Raw genomic sequence first — 18,135 nt, forward strand, 5'->3', positions numbered from 1 at the left:
ATATCCAACCAAAACAGGTTTTGTGGTTGACATAATTAGACAAGAGGGAAAGTCTGAGGGAAATAGATAACATATGGATCCAGAGTCAGTCAGAGGTGGACAGTAGAGAGTTCTGTGTTTTCAAAAATGACTGCAAGGTGTTGATATGTGACTGTTAAAAGCAGACGGAGCAGGTCTCCTGTGAGGAGACAGCTTAACTGAAAAAAGGAGACATCTAGAGAAAAAAAAAAACCCACTATGGAAAGAGTAAAACATTTCTCAGAACTGATTCCTTCATTGCTTGGCGCTCACTTTCAACCCCCACTTTCTCTCTGTCTCGTAGTTCCTTCACTTGATGGCAGACTGTAAACAAACCCACACAAATGAATTATGATTAAACGCAGATAGGCTCCAATTAGCTACCAAGGAAACAGACAAATGTTGCTGTGCTGCTGAGGTCACTTGATACTGTGAAACAAATACACAGTCCCCTCAGTTCTTTTTTTCAATCTCTGCTAATTTGGTTTTTTGTCAATGCCTCATTCCAGTTTGCCTTCGTCTTGTGTTGTATTATTTTTAACTCAATATTACGATATTATTAAAGAAATTAAATATGATGCGGTAGTTCTAAACCAGTCTCTCGTTCTGTCAGGAATTTAAACATTATAGCAGGCGACATAAACTCTCATAAGCATGAGCAGCAACTTCAGCAGACCAACAGTAGAACAATCCAAATAAGCAGGCATCCTGCACTGACATAAAGTAGGAAGAGACGAAACTTCATATTCGGATATTTTCTCAAGCTGACCCATTAAAGGGGCAAAATCTTAACAGCTGGAATTAAAAATAATTTTAAAAAAAAACAGCTTAACAAACTCTCAGACTGTTGTTTAGTCAGCCAAGCACTCCTCTGTACTTTTAGTACTTTGAAACAACTTTAAAACAAGACTTTTTTTTGTTTGATTTTCCAGCCTTGTAATAGTTAAACACTTCATCAGTGCTGCGCGATGAAACACTGGATTGATATCAATCTGACAGGAAAACCAACCAGCACAAACAGGATGTCTTTTTAGTGCATGTTTAGACCCACACTATCCTGTGGGAATTACACTTTTGCATGTGTGTGTTTGTGTGTGTGTCTGATTGTGTGTGTGTTTGTGTTAGCATCTTATGCGTGAGTGCTCATTTCTTTCCTGTGCGTGCTACATCTCTTAGCATTGAGGAGCACATTTCATCTATATTTACTTCCAAATGGTCTTTTAACTAGGTCAGCTAACTAACAGAAATAGACTGCTGTATACTTGTAGTCAGTCGTGCCATCTAGTGGCCGGAACCGAGAAGTGCAGCCTGGTCGACCTCAACCATCAAACCTACAGTGCCTGCATAAAAAGATACACCCTTAAAGCTTTGTTTCTTCACATTGAGGCCATTTTCTTGATTGCATCTTACTGATTTTTCACACACACGTGTCTGTTTACATTTGTGAATGTTGAATGTGTATGAGCATGTCAACATCACTGTGTGAACGATAATGATACACGTATTTAAGCATCAGTGACTTTGTTAACTGTGCTGATGAAAAAATTAAATGAAACAAAAGAGTAGTTTACTTGGATTATCACAATAATTTCATCCTGACTACCAGAGTGAAATTATGGCTGAGCAGTTAATGTTCATAGCAAGCTCACTGTATGTCTCTATTCCAAGTCAACATGTATGGATGGATGCATAAGTAATGCACATTCTACCTGTTGCCAATGTCTGGAATAAATCAATTGATGAATACAGTTAATTTTGATCAATACTCATTATTTATCAAGTGTTTCATTTGTATGACAGTAGACTGATATCATGGATAATCAATAAATTGCAAAAACAGCCTGTGCTCATTTGAACACGACCATATCTCAGTGTGTGGACGAGTTTTCCATGTGTCACTATTTCATGTTCTCTTACTGTTTCTGTCTGTCTCTAATCTCAACTGCTCACTCCCTCCCTGCCTGTTTATCTGCCCCACACTTCCCCCTCTGCCCTTCTCACTGTAACACCACTCTCCCCTCTCCCCCCTCCCTCTCCACTTCTCTTTCTGTGCTTGTAAGCGGTCTCTGGGCGTGCAGCCAGCTGGCATGTGTGTGTTTTTTGAATGAATACCTGATGAAGTTGGACGAGCGAACCGTGGGAGGGGCTGTGTGTGTGTGTGTGTGTGTGTGTGTGTGTGTGTGTGTGTGTGTGTGTGTGTGTGTGTGTGTGTGTGTGTGTGTGTGTGTGTGTGTGTGTGTGTGTAGGACAGACAGTGTGAGAGCACTGGCTCGCATTCAGCCCCTTGCATAATACACGTTGGAGCTCTGCATGCGGGACTCCCTCCCCGTGGGCGTGTGCAAGTCTGTGCTACATTTTGAGGGTGTGTGTGTGTGTATGTGGGTGTGTGTGTATGTGTGTGTGTGTGTGGATGTGAGTGTGATTACCTGAGTGCTGTATGTCAGTGGTAGTGAGGGAGCTTCCTGCCTCGCTGTCAGGATTTAGGAGAGGGTTGCTGGCTGTGTGAGAGTGTCTGCGGTGTGTTTGGTGGGGAGAGTTTGTATGACAAGTCCACCGAATCTGCTCGTGAAGGAAGGGAGACAGAGGAAGACTCCGGGTGCCGGAGTTGGAGGAGGAGTTGAGGGAGCAGAGGAATGAGAGGGGGAGAATGAGCATGCTGCAGAAGTGGGCTACTCCTGCTACCCTGGTGAGTACACTTTACACAGTTTTTGCGTTCGCTCTGAATGAAGTGCGCGTGGGAGCAGGAGAGCGTGTCTGCGTGTCCTGCACACTTGTGATGTTGGATCACAGCGTTTCATTTGTAAGTGCGTACTGCGTCTGCCCTAGTTTCTCCCGACAAATGCCGTTGCTTAACACGTTGCTTTCGGAAAGCATTTCACCTCTTCTCTGCTCTTCTCTTCACATTTTCCTCATTCTTCTTCCTCTCGTTGGCTCTCCCTGCCTGTCTGTGTCCCACCCCCCACCTCCCCGCCCCACATCAGGGTTGTAGAGGGGTGAGAAAGTGCAAGTCATGCAACACTGCCTAAGTGTTTGTTTTCTGAAATAGATTCTCTTGTTCTTCTCACGGTCATTTATTTCTCTCCATCTCTAACTCCTAGCCACTTTCTCTCTCTCCCATCTCTCTTTCTCTCATACTTTCTCTCCCTCTTGTTACTCTTTTTCTCACTCGCCCCTCCCTCCTCTCTTCACCAGCTTCTCCAACTCTCCGTCTCCATCTGTCAGTGGCAGATCCTCCAATACTCTCTCACTTATCGTGTTTTGTGGGCAATGAGTAGTGGAGAATGGCAGCGAATAAAGTGGCAACCTTGTTAAAGTTCCCAGTCAGGCAAGTTTCCATGGGACACACACTCTCTCACACACACACACACGCCCAAATACAAATTCACAAAACTTAAGAATAAAAAAAATGGAAAACGAACTTGAGAGTCGAAAATGGAGGAAATGGAGAGAGAGAGAGAAATCAGCCTGCAGCTACACTGTACTTTCCAGTTGGACTATATTTAACAGTGAGATAACACATCACATTGGACTTATCCCTTTGATAGTGATTATGATTATGACTGGGCCATCATACACACAAACACACACACACACACACACACACACACACACACACACACACACACACACACACACACACACACACACACACACACACACACATACGCAAGCAAACAGCGTTTTTGCGAGACAAACCATTCTGTGTGTGTGTGTGTGTGTGTGTGTGTGTGTGTGTGTGTGTGTGTGTGTGTGTGTGTGTGTGTGTGTGTGTGTATCAGTGTAAAATAGTGACTAAAGCGCATGGAGGACTGGCGGTTTGGGTTACAGGTCATCTGATATACACACACTCACACAGCCACATGAACACTCGCACACCACACACACTCGTACAGCCACACATGGAAACACACACGTACAAGCTCAGCAAGATTCAGGTGGCTGAGCTTTTCAGTGAATGTGTGTTTGGGTGTCAGTTTCAGTGAAGCAATACTCTCTTTTTTGCAATGTAGGTCAGTTGAGTGTGAACGCCTCCTTACATATCTCCAATTCATCTGAAGCCATTCAAAGCTCTGTGTTCGCCAATCATCCACACCCTTTTTTTTTTTCTATCCTTCTCTTAAGACATTTTTTCAACCATTAGTCTTTGTTTGACTTAAATAAAGCACATGTCCCTGTGCTTTTTCCTTCTCACACTTCCAAACATTTCTGTCATTCTCATTGTTCAACGTTCTCAGAAACACTGCAGGATAAAGATGGAAGCTTCAGGTTTAAGGAATAATGACTTTGTGTCTATTGTGTCACACACTCAATTGGTTGCAGAATCTAAATTAAATTGCTATATTTAAGTGTTTTATAATTTGCCAGATTGCTCTATTAAAAACCTCTTCTCAGGTAGGAACTATTTTAGGGCTACAGTGCGATTGCACACTTGTTACTCAGACTGAATGTGAGTGTACAAAACATAACGTCATTGGACACCATGTGTAAATCATTCCTGTTGGAGTTCTCAACAACTATTTTCACATGCCAGGATGAATTGTCAAAAATGACTTTGCCTTGCTGTGAAGATGAAAGCGCTGGTAGATGGCAGCATGAGCAGATCTGTGGCTGGATGTACCGACACTGTCAGCGTTTGATGTGACAGCCGATATGAAATGTCTCTGATCTGAAATCCCTCAGACACATACCATTCCTCTCATCTCAAAGTTTTAATTTGAGCAGGCAGTTTGTTGAATATAAGCAGGGTTTTTTTTGTTTTGTTTTGTTTTTAATTTGCGATGAACTGCATTTCCTGACCCGGGTAGAGAAGTACAGTGGGAAAGGTTTGGTACAATAGACAGACAAGTAGACTATGAATGATAGAAGGGAAGGGAATACTTTAAGAGACAGAAGATTAAGAACACAAAAAGCATTAGATGGAAGAATGATAATTGAGAGGAGCGATGTGCAGCGGTAGAGGTTGGATGGCTGAAGCTGGATATTGAAGTGGAGGCGGAGCAGAGATGGAGAAAAGAGTGCATGCTGGCTGTGCTAAAAGCTCAACGATCAAAATTACCTCTCACACACCTCTGAGTCATGGCGGCTTGATGGAACAGATGGTGTGTAGTGGAGCAAGTGTGTGCATGTGTGCGCAGGCCCTCCTCTGCAGTTGTGTTGTAGTAGCACTGCGACACGTCTTAAATCACAGGAATCTGCTTGAGATGCAAGATGTCCCTCGTCCTTAAGACCACAAACACTCACGGCAAGTATGTACACACTGTGTGTGCAGCGCGTATCACTCCACAAGAATTGACAATTAGGGCCTGGGAAGCTCTTAAAGTTTTGACAATGTCATCCTGGTGAAAGGACAGAAAGCCTCTGTGTATTAGTGCCTGTAGACAACAGACAGTTAACACTAATCACCCTTTAAAAAGTAAGTGTTCTGGGGTCTGATGCTAACAACTACCACAGCCTTGTATTTACTGATGTCAGTCAAACCAGCTGCATAGTGTCTAACTGTGACTTGTTTTTATATCCTCCTGCTCTATTTAGACGTTCTGCTTTTAAGGTATTGATATCCAACAAGGAGGCTTCCTGTGACTACGAAAATACATTTTCAATGTCAGCTGGAGTGCAGTCCTATCCAACACATTTTTCAACTTAAAATCAGATGGGACTTTTATTTATCCAGCAACAACACAACTCCAATCTCCAGGACAGCTTTTACCTGCACAGAAAAATACATTAAATATCAACGTTATTTGCATAAATTAACTGAACCTACTGCAAAACAAATGCAAATGTCTTCTTTAAACATTGTGTTGTTCATGACAAGTGTTCTGACATGAATAGTAAATGAGTTTCCATATTTTCAGGCCATCATTGTGTTTCTGATTTACTTCTGAAGAAAGACCCACTGTGCAATGTTTGAGTTTTCCGAAACCTAATTATATGATTAATTCTTGAAGTTTAATTTGATCAACTAATCACCTTCTAAACAGCTTTATTCAGTCATTAAAGATTACACACACAGACACGCACGTACGCAGGGAAAACATGCAAGCACTGCCCAGTTGTTGTACTACAGCATTTTGTTTTACATGTTAAACACAGGTTTATAGGGTGCCAGCCAATGGATGCCCAAATGACTTTCAAGCGTCTTTTAGTTGAATAAATATAAGTGAATGTACACTCTTCTCCGTGCACATGAGATTGTGCCTGTTTGTGTGTGCAGTTGTGCTGTGCGCCGAGAAAAGAACACGTGTCAGCATAATTGAATATACCCAGGTGTCAGTGTTTAAGTAAGCACATCTCGTGTGTGTGTGTGTGTGTGTGTGTGTGTGTGTGTGTGTGTGTGTGTGTGTGTGTGTGTGTGTGTGTGTGTGTGTGTGTGTGTGTGTGTGTGTGTGTGTGTGTGTGTGTGTGTGTGTGTGTGAGCGCGCATGTGTTCTTGAAGTGCTTGTACATTATTTATGAGATTCACACCAAGCCTTCCATCTTTCTCAGCAGGAGGTCCTCACTAGCAGATGGCACACACCCATGCTTTGCACACATATGTGATACACACTGACACATGCTTTGTTGTGCACGGTGTAATCGGAGTCGCAAATACAACAGTTTGCCCAAACTTAAGAGTTTTTTTTATTTTTTGATTAATATTAAAGTTTCTGGAAAACGAAGATATTTATTCTTTATGGAATTCTTCCTCATCCTAGTTTTCCCTTTGTGTGTACAGAGTCGCCTTCCATTCATGACGACAACCTCCATTTGTCATCTCTTAACAGTTTTGAAAACCGCAAATGGAATTTTTTATCGTAGTAAATTGACATTTTTACCAGGGTTTGTGTCCCTCTACATGTCGTTGAATATTGTTAATGGCAGTTTTTACAAATATGGTTAAAGTCCTGTTTTGACTGTTCAGCTTTTAGGAAAACGTATCAGTTAACTTTCACACTCCTTGGCGTGTTTCATTGTGCTCCTTTACACAGCATAATATCGCCAGAATCTAGAGATCCTCTTTGTGTTTTGATTTCTTTTGTCTTTGGTTTGTTGGAAATGTGCTGCTTTACATTAGCGATCCATCTGGCTGAGGTTGTTAATTTTTTCTCCTCTGAGACAGTATTACAATGTCTGCTGTATACTAACAATACCAGTTTGGAGGTGCTGTTCATGCAGCAGGGATAATTATTATGTTCAGTAAAAAAAAGAAAATGCCCTTGTGTGTCATTAGAAGTTGGGAATTTTAGATGTGATCTGTTTTTGTGGGTTTGGTTTTTGTTTGTTCACAATGGAAGGTGTGAACTGTCTTGAGATTTGTCTGTATTTGCATATTGATCTGTTTAAAATCCACACCTTTACTAACCGTGTCTCTCTTTGTCCACAGGATCTTGCTGCGTGTGGGGAGGCTTCCTTTTGCAGGGAAATGATTCCGCATGAAGTGCAACGCACGCGGCCCCCCATCATCCTCTGCGGCAGCAGCAGGTGTGACGTCGAGACACTCTCCCCTACCACACTGAGCTCACCCCTCCGCCGCTAAAGATCCCCGGACGGAACAGAGCGCCCTTCTCCTCCCTTCTAACCACCCCGCCATATCTTCATCTCCATCTTTAATCCTTCCTCACCTCCTTGCTAGAGCCTGGATTTTCTTTGTAATCAAAAAGCCAACCTGATCATCACCGGCCTTGGGTGAACTGGATAGAGCAAGAAAGAAAAAAGAGGCAAGATAGGGAAAGTTAATTTATAGCTAATTAATGTAAGAAAAAATACCAACAACAAAACCAGACAGAACATCGGAAGTAAAAACAAGAAGAGAAACGAAAGTGAAAAAAGAAAGTCAGAGAGCGAGGGAACAAAGAGCTATAGTCCAACAGTTGAAGGAAGGATAACGGATAAGTTCTGTTGAGAAACGCAAGGTGAGATCAGCATGAAGTCCAACCAGGAACGCAGTAATGAATGTCTGCCCCCCAAGAAGAGGGAGATCCCCTCAAGCACGTTACCATCAGAAATTCGTTCACCGACCCTGCCGCCTGCCAGTGACAGCCAGCGCACAGAGAACCTGGCCTGGCTGGCCAGTGTGGCTGGCGGGAATGAAAGCAGTCTGAGTACACATTATAGCTCCAGTCAGTCCCCTCAGTATAAATCCTACTCCTCTATATTGGACTCTTCGACATCCTCTTCCTCACCGAGGCTAGTCTCATCTCTTCCTACAGTGTACACATCCCCCTTGTCACAGTCCACTGTCGGAGGAACTGTCCATTACACCCAACGGCCTCCAAATGTGCAGTTTATAGCGTCACCCTACACTGCCCCATACACAAGCTACATAAACCCTCAACTGCTTCCACCCCCTCCTCCACCTCCCCCCGTATCCTCCTCTTCCTCCTCCTCTTTGGCTGCGTACAGACCCTCACACACAGAGACAGCCTCTGCTCCTTCGCAGGCCTCCAAACAGGACCAGCAGCGAGCATCCACAGGGCGCACCTCCATGCCTCCTCCTTCCACTGACTCCATCCCCCATCATAATCACATGTCAATATCCCCTCGGACTGTGCTGTCGCCTCACTACCAAGGAGGCTCTCACCTTCCATCCCAGTCGCTGCATCCACATCACAGTATGGGACATGGCATGTCTCAGGTTGTGGTGCAGTATATGGACGGAAACACCAGGAAAGGTGAAGGCAGCTCCAGACATAGAGAGCTTCACAATGGTGAGCTGGAAAGGGGTCGGCGGTTTGGAGCATCTCTTGAGCACAGCCTCTCCAAGTCAGGGAGCAAAGTGCGCGATGCTACGTCCTCCTTGTCTTCCTATGAGGCCCGCCAGCTAGTTCTGCCATCAGACTACCACACGCATGATCCCTCAGGGCTGAGAAACTCCGTCATGCTAATGCCCAACAGCCATGGGGACCACCATCTGGCACCACCCAGAGTCAGCCCTGAGAAGCTGACGACGTCTGCCCCAGCACACATGGAGAAAGGTGGCATCATTCAGGGCAAACCTGTAAATCGCACATCCAACACCACCTCTTCTTTCACATTTCCACCCCCACTAAGTGTCGACAGCCTTAAAGCTGCCGTTAGCACGCTGCCACCACACACCGTCATCCAGACCACCCAGAACGCCACAGAGTCTCTTTCAATGGGACTCCCCTCCACTAGTATCTACCCTCAACCTATCATAGGTTACATAGCGGGGGGCAGCGGGAGCAGCTACCACACTAGCCTACAACAACACTTACTCATTCCAGGCACGCAACCGGTCATCATCCCAGTTAGTGGAGGTGGAGTCCCCACTTTGGAACCGATGACCTCCCATGTTACATCATCCACCCAAGCCACACCTTTTCCTACTACACTCCCTCACACGTACATTGCTGCCCCTGTGCCCAAAGGAGAAATTCTGGAAACACCGAGCAGCCCGTACCACCATGACACTTCAGGCGCAGTGCTTCAGGCCCAGCTTCATCTCCCCATCGTTCCTGCTCCGCCGGGTATGGTTGCTCCGGCGGCTCCGCCATCCACCGCCGGTACAGTCGCGGTGCCTCCCTCGCTCCCCCCATATTTCATCAAGGGTTCCATCATCCAGTTGGCCGACGGCGAGCTGAAACGCGTGGAGGACCTGAAGACGGAGGACTTCATTCAGAGTGCAGAGATCAGCAGTGAATTGAAGATCGACTCGTCCACAGTGGAGCGCATCGAAGGGAGCCATACCTCATCCAACTTTGCTGTGGTCCAGTTCTCCGTCGGCGAGCACCGCACACAGGTGAGATATTTTTATACATCAGAATATATTGGGTATATTCAGATAGCTGCCATCATGAAGCATAACCGCCGTTGCTCACTTAGCATTCGCTTGAAACATCGAACAGAAACATTTTGGGATTTACTGATCATATTAAAATATATTGAAACATTTAATGAGTGTTCACACAGCCTTCATGCAAAATAGTTACGTGCTGATATTTTTTTATAAAATGTTGTACTCATTAGGTGCTACTTAGCTTAGCTCAGCTTTGAGACATTATTTCGGTCATTTCAAAATAAAAACAGATTTAAAATCATGAAGTACCTGAATCCATCCGTCACAGCCCTGAATAATCCAGTTTTTAATCTGTGAGCGAGAGGACAAATGCCTTTTAACACGAGCTCTGCAAGCCGGGCTTTGATTCATATTCTTAGCTGGTGATATTAATGTTGAATGACACGTGTTGCTCTGCTCCCACATTAATTACTCTGTTATCATGATTCTCTCAGGTCTCAGCTACTTCCACTGTAATTAGATTCAATGTAATAGAATTGCAGTCATGTAACAAACATGTTCAGGAAATGAGCGTGAGTTCAGAGAGTTGAGTGCTGGAATGTGCTCATCACACTGTATTAATTATTCACTAAAGCCGAGCACATCCCTGCACTGATACAGTAGAGGAACACATTTCTGATGCTGTATGCAGTACTTGCATACTTGAAGCCCAATTACATGAAAAGAAATAAGAATTTGCTTGTTTTCTGTAATGTTAATGGTGCAAAGTATTGATATACGATTGTCTCACCCGAGAAATGTCTTCGCAGATCTCAATCTTATTTGGATCTTTTTCGGGGGAGTGTTTGAAGAAAACAATCAAAGCTCACAAAAATAAAAAACACTTGATTCCCGTAAAAATTGTGTCAAGACACAAAGATGATTTTTATGTACAACAAATGAAATTAAGCAATTTCAGTCTTTTTTTTTTTTTTTTTTGCCCTCTGAAACATCACGAGATGTTATTTTGTATTATGGACAAGGTAAATATATCCCAAGTGCCAGAAGCTGAAATCAAAGCATTTTTCAGTGCAGTGCACCAGTTTCTTGTAAAACTTCATCCCTCCCCTTATCCCCCCCGCGCGCAAAAAATAAATTGACTTCATGTGCAGATTTTGACAAGACCATCCAAAATATCAGTTTTTATTCATGTATGTATGCCTGCTGTGTTTGTTTATATGTTGAGAGAGACAGCAATAAGAGAGGTGGGATGTTTTCGCAACATGCCCGGTTCTTTAGCATTTTTATTTTGGAAGGAATCTGATTTAAAAAAGCTGAACGTGATTCAGTATCTATAAAGTGGAGATAAATTCCCCCTCCAAGAGAGGGTATGTCCCCCATTCTTCCACGATAATCACATCCTGGTGTTTAGATCATCTTGTTTAAAGGTCAACTTTCTAACGGGGGAATTGTTTTCGAGCACTCTTATACAATTCAGAGGTCATTTGGGTTGTTCTGTACTGTCCCTTAGGCAGCTACTCAACACTGAATAGCTGTTTCCAGTCAGCACCAGGCAGCCTTATTAGGTGCGGACAACTTGTTGCATCTTCGCTTTCTCTGTCTATAAACACATTTAGTCGGAAACAACTATTTATATCTGCATAATAAGCACACACTTCACAGCAAAAAAAACCTTGACTAACATCAGATCTTTGAAATCAGTCGTCGAAAATCTAACAGGGTTCAGAGTACTTTCTAAAAAAGTTGTGAAGGCGCGATAAATGTAACGGTGTACCTACTTTTCCAGTTACATCATGTGTGCTTTTATTCGTCTAAATAAGTACAATGGCCTCAAAATGTATCTTTAGGTGTGGATTTCTGTCTGTGACATGTTGTGATTTCAGTATCAGGGTTTGTTCTTCCTTTCGAGGTCGCGTGTGTGTGTGTGTGTGTGTGTGTGTGTGTGTGTGTGTGTGTGTGTGTGTGTGTGTGTGTGTGTGTGTGTGTGTGTGTGTGTGTGTGTGTGTGTGTGTGTGTGTGTGTGTGTGTGTGTGTGTGTGTGTGTGTGTGTGTGTGTGTGTGTTTACCCTGCCGATCACCCATTATCAGCTGGGATCTGCTCCATCTCCCCACTGCTAGTTGAGAAAGTGACAACATTCGCCTGGAAATGATCTAGGATACGATCTGATTCTCTCGCTGTCTTTCGCCTTTATTATTCAGAGCTCCTCATAATCTGCTAGAATCTGATATTCTGCCACCATTTATTTCTGTTTTCTGTCTCCAGCTCTCTCCAACTCCTTCTCACACTCTCACAACCGCCCTTCTGCTTGTCTTTGAGGGTGTGTGTTAAAGCCAGTTAATCTGTTTCATCTGTCCATGCTGCGACTCGTCCTCCTACACAGCACATCTCCAACCATCGCTGCCGCCGCCAGCTGCTCTTTGATACCGTACCCCACAAAAGCTGACCATCTTTCAAAGACTTATCCTCCTCTCTTCTACTCCCTTAGTGGTTGTTCTTACTTTTTTTTCTCTCTCTCTCTGAGAGGTGGTAGCAGCTTTGAGTCCACACTCGGAAAACTTACTCTTTATGTAATACGAGAAGGAAAATATTGTCTGACGTTTGCTTTGAGAGGCTGCTCGATCCGTCTTTCACTCACATCTTTCTTGTGTTCCTTTTCACACTTACTTCCTCACTCCTCTTCTCATTCATCCCTCCCCCTTTCTTTTCTCCACTTCTGTTTCATCTTCATCTCACTTCCTCCACTTCCACCTTCTCATTCTTCAATCTTCAGTATTTCAAATCTTTCTTCACTTCATTTTCTTTCTCCTCTGGATTTTTTTTCTCCCAGTCTGCATTCTCAAAGCCTCCATTCTCTCTACTGTCTCTTCATTCCATTTTACATACATATTGTAATACAGGACCCAATCAATACCCTTAAAACTGAATCTGTATTTAAATCAAAGGAAATAATACAGTCGGCTGAAACAATGTTGTATGTGTGTATATATATATATATATATATATATATATATACATTTTCCTGAAAATATTACAACATCCTTTCAAAGGAGTACATTTTCATTTGAAAAACTATTCAAAACTAACTAAAAAGTAATCCTTCACATACCTGAGAGAACTACTTTTACATGACTTTCCAGGATTTTTCAGGATTTTGACTCTACTTTAAAATAAACATTCGTTTTGATTATGTTTTTGGAAAACATAGTAACGGACCTACGTATTATTACCACCAGAAAAGCAGTGATCTCAGTCGTGGTCATTATGTGGTTGTTGCTCCCAAAATAAATTTTACAGATTCAATTATTTCCTGTATTCTTGATGCATCCTGGAATTTGATATTCTTGCCAAGGTGACGTCTTCATACAAGTGTTTTAAATGTATTAAAGCTTTTCTCAGGGGTCATTTTGGAGCACTGGTCTGTGATCAGAACGTTTTCACCTTCGGTTTTCCTGTACTCCTCTGCAGTATTTTTCTGAAGAATGTTCTTTTGCACTTTCATAAAGTTGGAGGACAGACTAGAAAAGGCAGAATAAAAACCAATCAGAGTTGAAGAGGTTGAAATGTCCTCACCGTCCATGCCAGGCCACAGAATTGCACATTTCACTTGCAGAACAAGCTTTGCAGCATGTACTTACATGTCTTTCCTTCCTCTCCAGGTGAGTGTGGAGGTGTTGTTGGAGTACCCCTTCTTTGTCTTTGGCCAAGGTTGGTCCTCCTGCTGCCCAGACCGGACCACCCAGCTTCTGGAGCTGCCTTGCACCAAGCTGTCTGTGGGCGATGTTTGTATTTCACTCACCCTCAAAAACCTGAGGAATGGATCTCTGAAGAATGCTCAGGCCTTGGAGCCAGCTTCCCATGCCTCTGTTCCAGCCTCGAGCCACGGGCTCCTCAAACCCCCCCGAGCGGTCCCAGACGCTCCGCCGAGCTGCAGTGGAGGAGCCTCCAGGCACCGGGAGCGGGAGAACGGCGTCAGGCAACGAGGGAGCGGCGAGAGTGGAGGGGGCTCCGGTGTGGAGAATGGGGATCTGATGTTTGTGGAGAGGGGATCCGGCGCTAAAGGTCAGGCTGCCAGCAGCACGGATGCTGGCTCGAGTAAGCCATCGGGAAGCAGGAAGCGGAGGTGGTCCGCCCCCGAGGGTCGAAAAGTAGAGAAACCAGAGGAGGAGCCACCTTTGACCCTACCCAAACCTTCCTTCATCCCTCATGAGGTGAAAATCAGCATCGAGGGAAGGTCAAATATTGGCAAGTGAAGGCTAGCAGGACTGTTATTAACCCTTGGGATTTATAAAAAATATACATAAAAGGATTTTACGAAAACATGAATGCCCACATTAATGTTTCATTGTCTTGGTTTTGTTTTCAGTTTTGTTTTTTTGTTGTTTTCTTCATCTTGAATACTGTACTGTAGAGGTAAACCTACCCTACATGGTATCACCTTACGTTAAGTCCATATAGTTTATACCATATTTTTTTATAGATGGATTTATTATCACAGGAGCAATCAGTCCCGTCTTGGTGGATTTCATGAGATGACTTAAGGTGAGGGATTCATGGGTGGCTGTGTGGCACACAGGCACAATGCCTGATGGCTCTGCTTCCCGCTGACACACTACACAAGAAGAAGAAGCTCCCGGTTGTGCTTTTTGACGGGGGGGTTTCACTCCCTGTCGCTCTGCCGGCAACGTGACTGTCTGGACAAACCTTGTTCCCCCAACCACTGCTGTCTCACTCATGGTTTTAATGTCAGCTGATCCTGAGCATGAAGGATTTTATTTTTTATTTTTTTTTCTAGTCAATTAAGTATTAACTTGTTAAATCAGAGCAAAGTCGGAAAAGTCCGACTGTCGACGTCTTTAATGTATCGTGTGACATTCACGTTGTGGTTCGACGGTGCCGAACATGAAACCAGACGCCATCAGGCGTCGCTCCAGTGTGCCACACAATAGAGAGGGAACAACTCTTACTCTGCTGAGATGACAATGGAGTCTTTACCTTCATCATTAGTGTTTTCTTTTTTTTTTCTTTCTTTCTTTTCTTTTTGGAGTCCCTCATGTCCTGTGTCACCACATAGTTTTTTTGTTTGTTTTTTTCAATGATTGTCAGAAACCTTAATCAGGGGTCATTTAGTCCTAGATTGAGCCTCCGTGGGTCAATGTTAATGTATAAATGTGAGATACCCTAACCTAATACGTACAAGTGCAAACACACTGGGTTGGTGAACTTCACTTTAAGAAAAGAAAAAATGTTAAGAGGAAGACTGCGTACAATCCGCATTGTTTTATGACGAATTACTTTATATTTTTTTATCCGGAAAAGTTGTGTGAGAGGGACGGAGAGAATCTGCATGTCAGCTCTGAGAGGGTCAGGATGTTTCAAAGCACTTAACACACCTGTCACACTCACCACGCAGCCAAGAAATTTATTGTTGTCTCTTTATTTACACAGTACTGTATGTTTTTAGATTTCTTTCTTCTTCTTCTTCTTCTTCTTTTTTTTTAAAACTTAGACAATGGTAGAAAGTAGCAACAGCACTTTGGAGAGGTGAAGCTTTAGAGAATTGAAGGGGTCGTTTTGGCGGCGCGGTAGCAGACGTGCCATGGAATCACAGAGCAAGGGCTGAATGTGACAGGTCGTGGAGAGGAATTCCAGTTAGATGATGGTTAGTGGGAAAGAATGAGGTTGAAAATAGGACTTGTCTGTGCAAAACGTGCAGCCAGCCGATCGTGTTTAAATCTTGGGGAAAGATTTGGAATGTGTTCTGAAAGTTCAGGATCTGGCGTGAACTAGTTAAAAAAAGGATGTGATGATTTGAAGAAAAACAATTGCACCACAGAATTTTGAAGGTCATCTAATATTTGTGTGTGTTTGTGTGTGTGTGTGTGTGTGTGTCTGTGTGTGTGTGATCCTGGTCTGCAGCTCTTGATACATTCACGCACACACTCTTACAGACTAGAACAGTAAAGATCATCCCATAAATGAAATGACCTATGATATGTACTGTAGATGTGTCGTGCACATTCACATACTGTAGTTGCAGACGTGTGTTTTGGTCCATCTCGTCCCCCGGTGGACCGACGTTGGATTGACGCCCACTGCTGACATTACAGCTCTACAAAAAGTGCTCTGTGGTGTGTTTGTGTATGGGTGGGAGTTTGTATAAGAGTGTATGTGAACTGTGTATAGGAAAAAAAGCATATACTCATTTGATATATAGATAAATGTCCAGTGTTTCTACTTGGAGTCTTTACTTAAGAAAATCTTGCAATTTGCACATCAGTTGGACGAAGTTAAGGTGGAGACGTGATTTTTGACCGCCCTGTCCTAAGCGAAGCCCTGCAACACATCACGCACCGGAGGAGGCAAATAGTTCTGTTCCTCCGGAGACACTTACCACATGCGAGGGAAGCGATCCGACATCAGCAGGTCAAATTATGTCGGGTTATGACCTAGATAGCTCCAGAGCAGATTTTAACATGTGCCTGCCTACTGAATCTTCACTGAAGACAGACCGGTGTTGCCAGGATGTTCAGGCTGCAGGGGATCGGCTTCAGTTTGGAAGAGTCCAAACCCAGCAGATACCTCAACATACGTGCTGCCATTAACATCTTCGAAACGACAGGGTCAGAGGCTGAACATCCTCGCAGGCTGTTTATAAACTTCACTTCTCATCCTGAGGTTGGCTGTGACGGTGTTCTAAATTTGTACTGTTGGAACTCTTCCATGTGTTAACACGGATGACGGTGCCATTTAACACATGAACGTTCCTCAAATGTAATAAAGTGGTGTGACCATGTTTTGCTGTGAGGTTTGCATGTGCTTACACACACAACAGTGCTGTTATGGAGGCGGCGGCTTCCCCACGGCGTCTCTGTGGAGCCCGTTTTGGGCTCCAGTGTCTGGATTCAGGTGTTGTTAAATGGCTGTCGTTGCTTGCCTTGGAGGAGTGGATCGGTGCCGTGTGCATCCCACTGATGGAGCGACAGTGTTCCAGGTGGTGGGTGTTTACCAGGGCGATGGCAGGACGGATGGATGGGGAGTGGGCGTATAGGTGGTTGGATATGTGAGCGACCTTATGTTGATGATGAGTGAGTAAGAGAAGACCCCACATGAGATTTGAAAAAATGCTTTATTTTTGATAATAAAACAGGGTTTTCAAATCAAGACCACCACAGTGGTGCATTTTCATTTCTTCCGTTTACCTGGTGAAACGTCAGGCTCATCACGAGTAACAATAGTAGGTTTGTGTGTGTGTGTGTGTGTGTATACGCGCATGTGTGGGTGTGTGTTTTGTAAATGTGTATACGTTTTTTTTTCCTGTTTGCCCAACCCTCCCTCACCAACATCTGAACAAACCTGTCAGCCACTAAAACATTTCTACTGTTGATCAGGTAAAATATTTTTTAAAAGATTAAGCCAAAGCAAATGACGCTTTTGTTGCTTTGGCTACTTTAGAAAGCAATAGTACAACAATATTCAGGCACTCTCCTTGTGTAGGACTGGAACACTTTCTGCAATAAATGTATAATAAGAATGAATAATAATAATAATAATTATAATAATGCTCTAGCATTACAACCAAAATAACTTTCAGCTCATTAAGAAAATCCAATTTTCTCAGATTCTGGTAAAAACGTTTTTAGAAGCTTCATATACCAGGACACTATTCCACGTCTCACAAAGTTGAACTAACTGCAGTAGCAACTCCAGTTGCTTGTTATCAGGGAAGTCATTCATATATGCAGTAACTGAACAAAACCCCTCAAACCTCCTCTTTCTGTGCCGGTCAGTCGGGAACGCTGCTGTTCGCACCGCCGGCGAAGCAGCAGACGTCTCCGACCCGCCCAGTTCTGCCTCTTTGCCACGACTCCCGATAGTGACCTCGTTAACCTCGTTTCAGGTACCCAATCACAGCCAGCCGGCCTCGCACGCTCCTCCTCCCGAGGCTAAGCAATCAATTCAAACTTAACAACCGTCAGCTACCTTCTCGCTTTGGCCTGACCTGGATGTAACAGGACTGGCCTGAACTGCCTGTTCCCCCTCCTGACATCATTATTCGACGCCCGATCTTTTATTCACACTCAATTCATCCAGGTATTCGTATTTCAGTGAATAACGCATTGATTCAATAACACCGATCAATCTGACATGTAGAATCACTCTGAATGCAAGCGGGCGCAGCACTTCATTGCAAAGGTTCAATATTTTTTGAGGGTTTAGTGCCGTTTTGATTTTGTTAAGATGATCCCAAGTTTAACTGTTTAACTCTCTTGAGATGTTCCACAACGTGCAATACTTATTATTTGTATCCCCCTCCCCCCCCCCCTCCTCCCCTTTACTGTGCCAAGTGTATGTATCATATTTGACTCCAGTGACTCGATCT

The 18,135-nt window shown here is 43.7% G+C and overlaps 1 protein-coding gene and 1 long non-coding RNA gene across 2 annotated transcripts in view; both read left to right on the plus strand.

Moving 5' to 3' along the window:
* Positions 1-7,795, plus strand: part of LOC308122803 — a 73,607-nt gene extending 65,812 nt beyond the window's left edge. Inside the window, exon 4 of the long non-coding RNA XR_013936171.1 lies at positions 7,382-7,795. This is a non-coding gene — a long non-coding RNA (uncharacterized lncRNA). The remainder of the gene's footprint in view (positions 1-7,381) is intronic.
* atxn1a (ataxin 1a) lies at positions 7,795-16,908 on the plus strand. Its single transcript, XM_080484892.1, has 2 exons — positions 7,795-9,757; positions 13,412-16,908. The coding sequence occupies exons 1-2, from the start codon at positions 7,922-7,924 to the stop codon at positions 14,003-14,005; spliced, it is 2,430 nt and encodes an 809-aa protein (XP_080341018.1). The 5' UTR covers positions 7,795-7,921; the 3' UTR covers positions 14,006-16,908.
* The last annotated feature ends 1,227 nt before the right edge of the window (positions 16,909-18,135 follow it).

The sequence above is a fragment of the Lipophrys pholis genome, assembly GCF_963383615.2.
Source record: "Lipophrys pholis genome assembly, chromosome: 17".
Lineage (NCBI taxonomy): Eukaryota > Metazoa > Chordata > Actinopteri > Blenniiformes > Blenniidae > Lipophrys > Lipophrys pholis.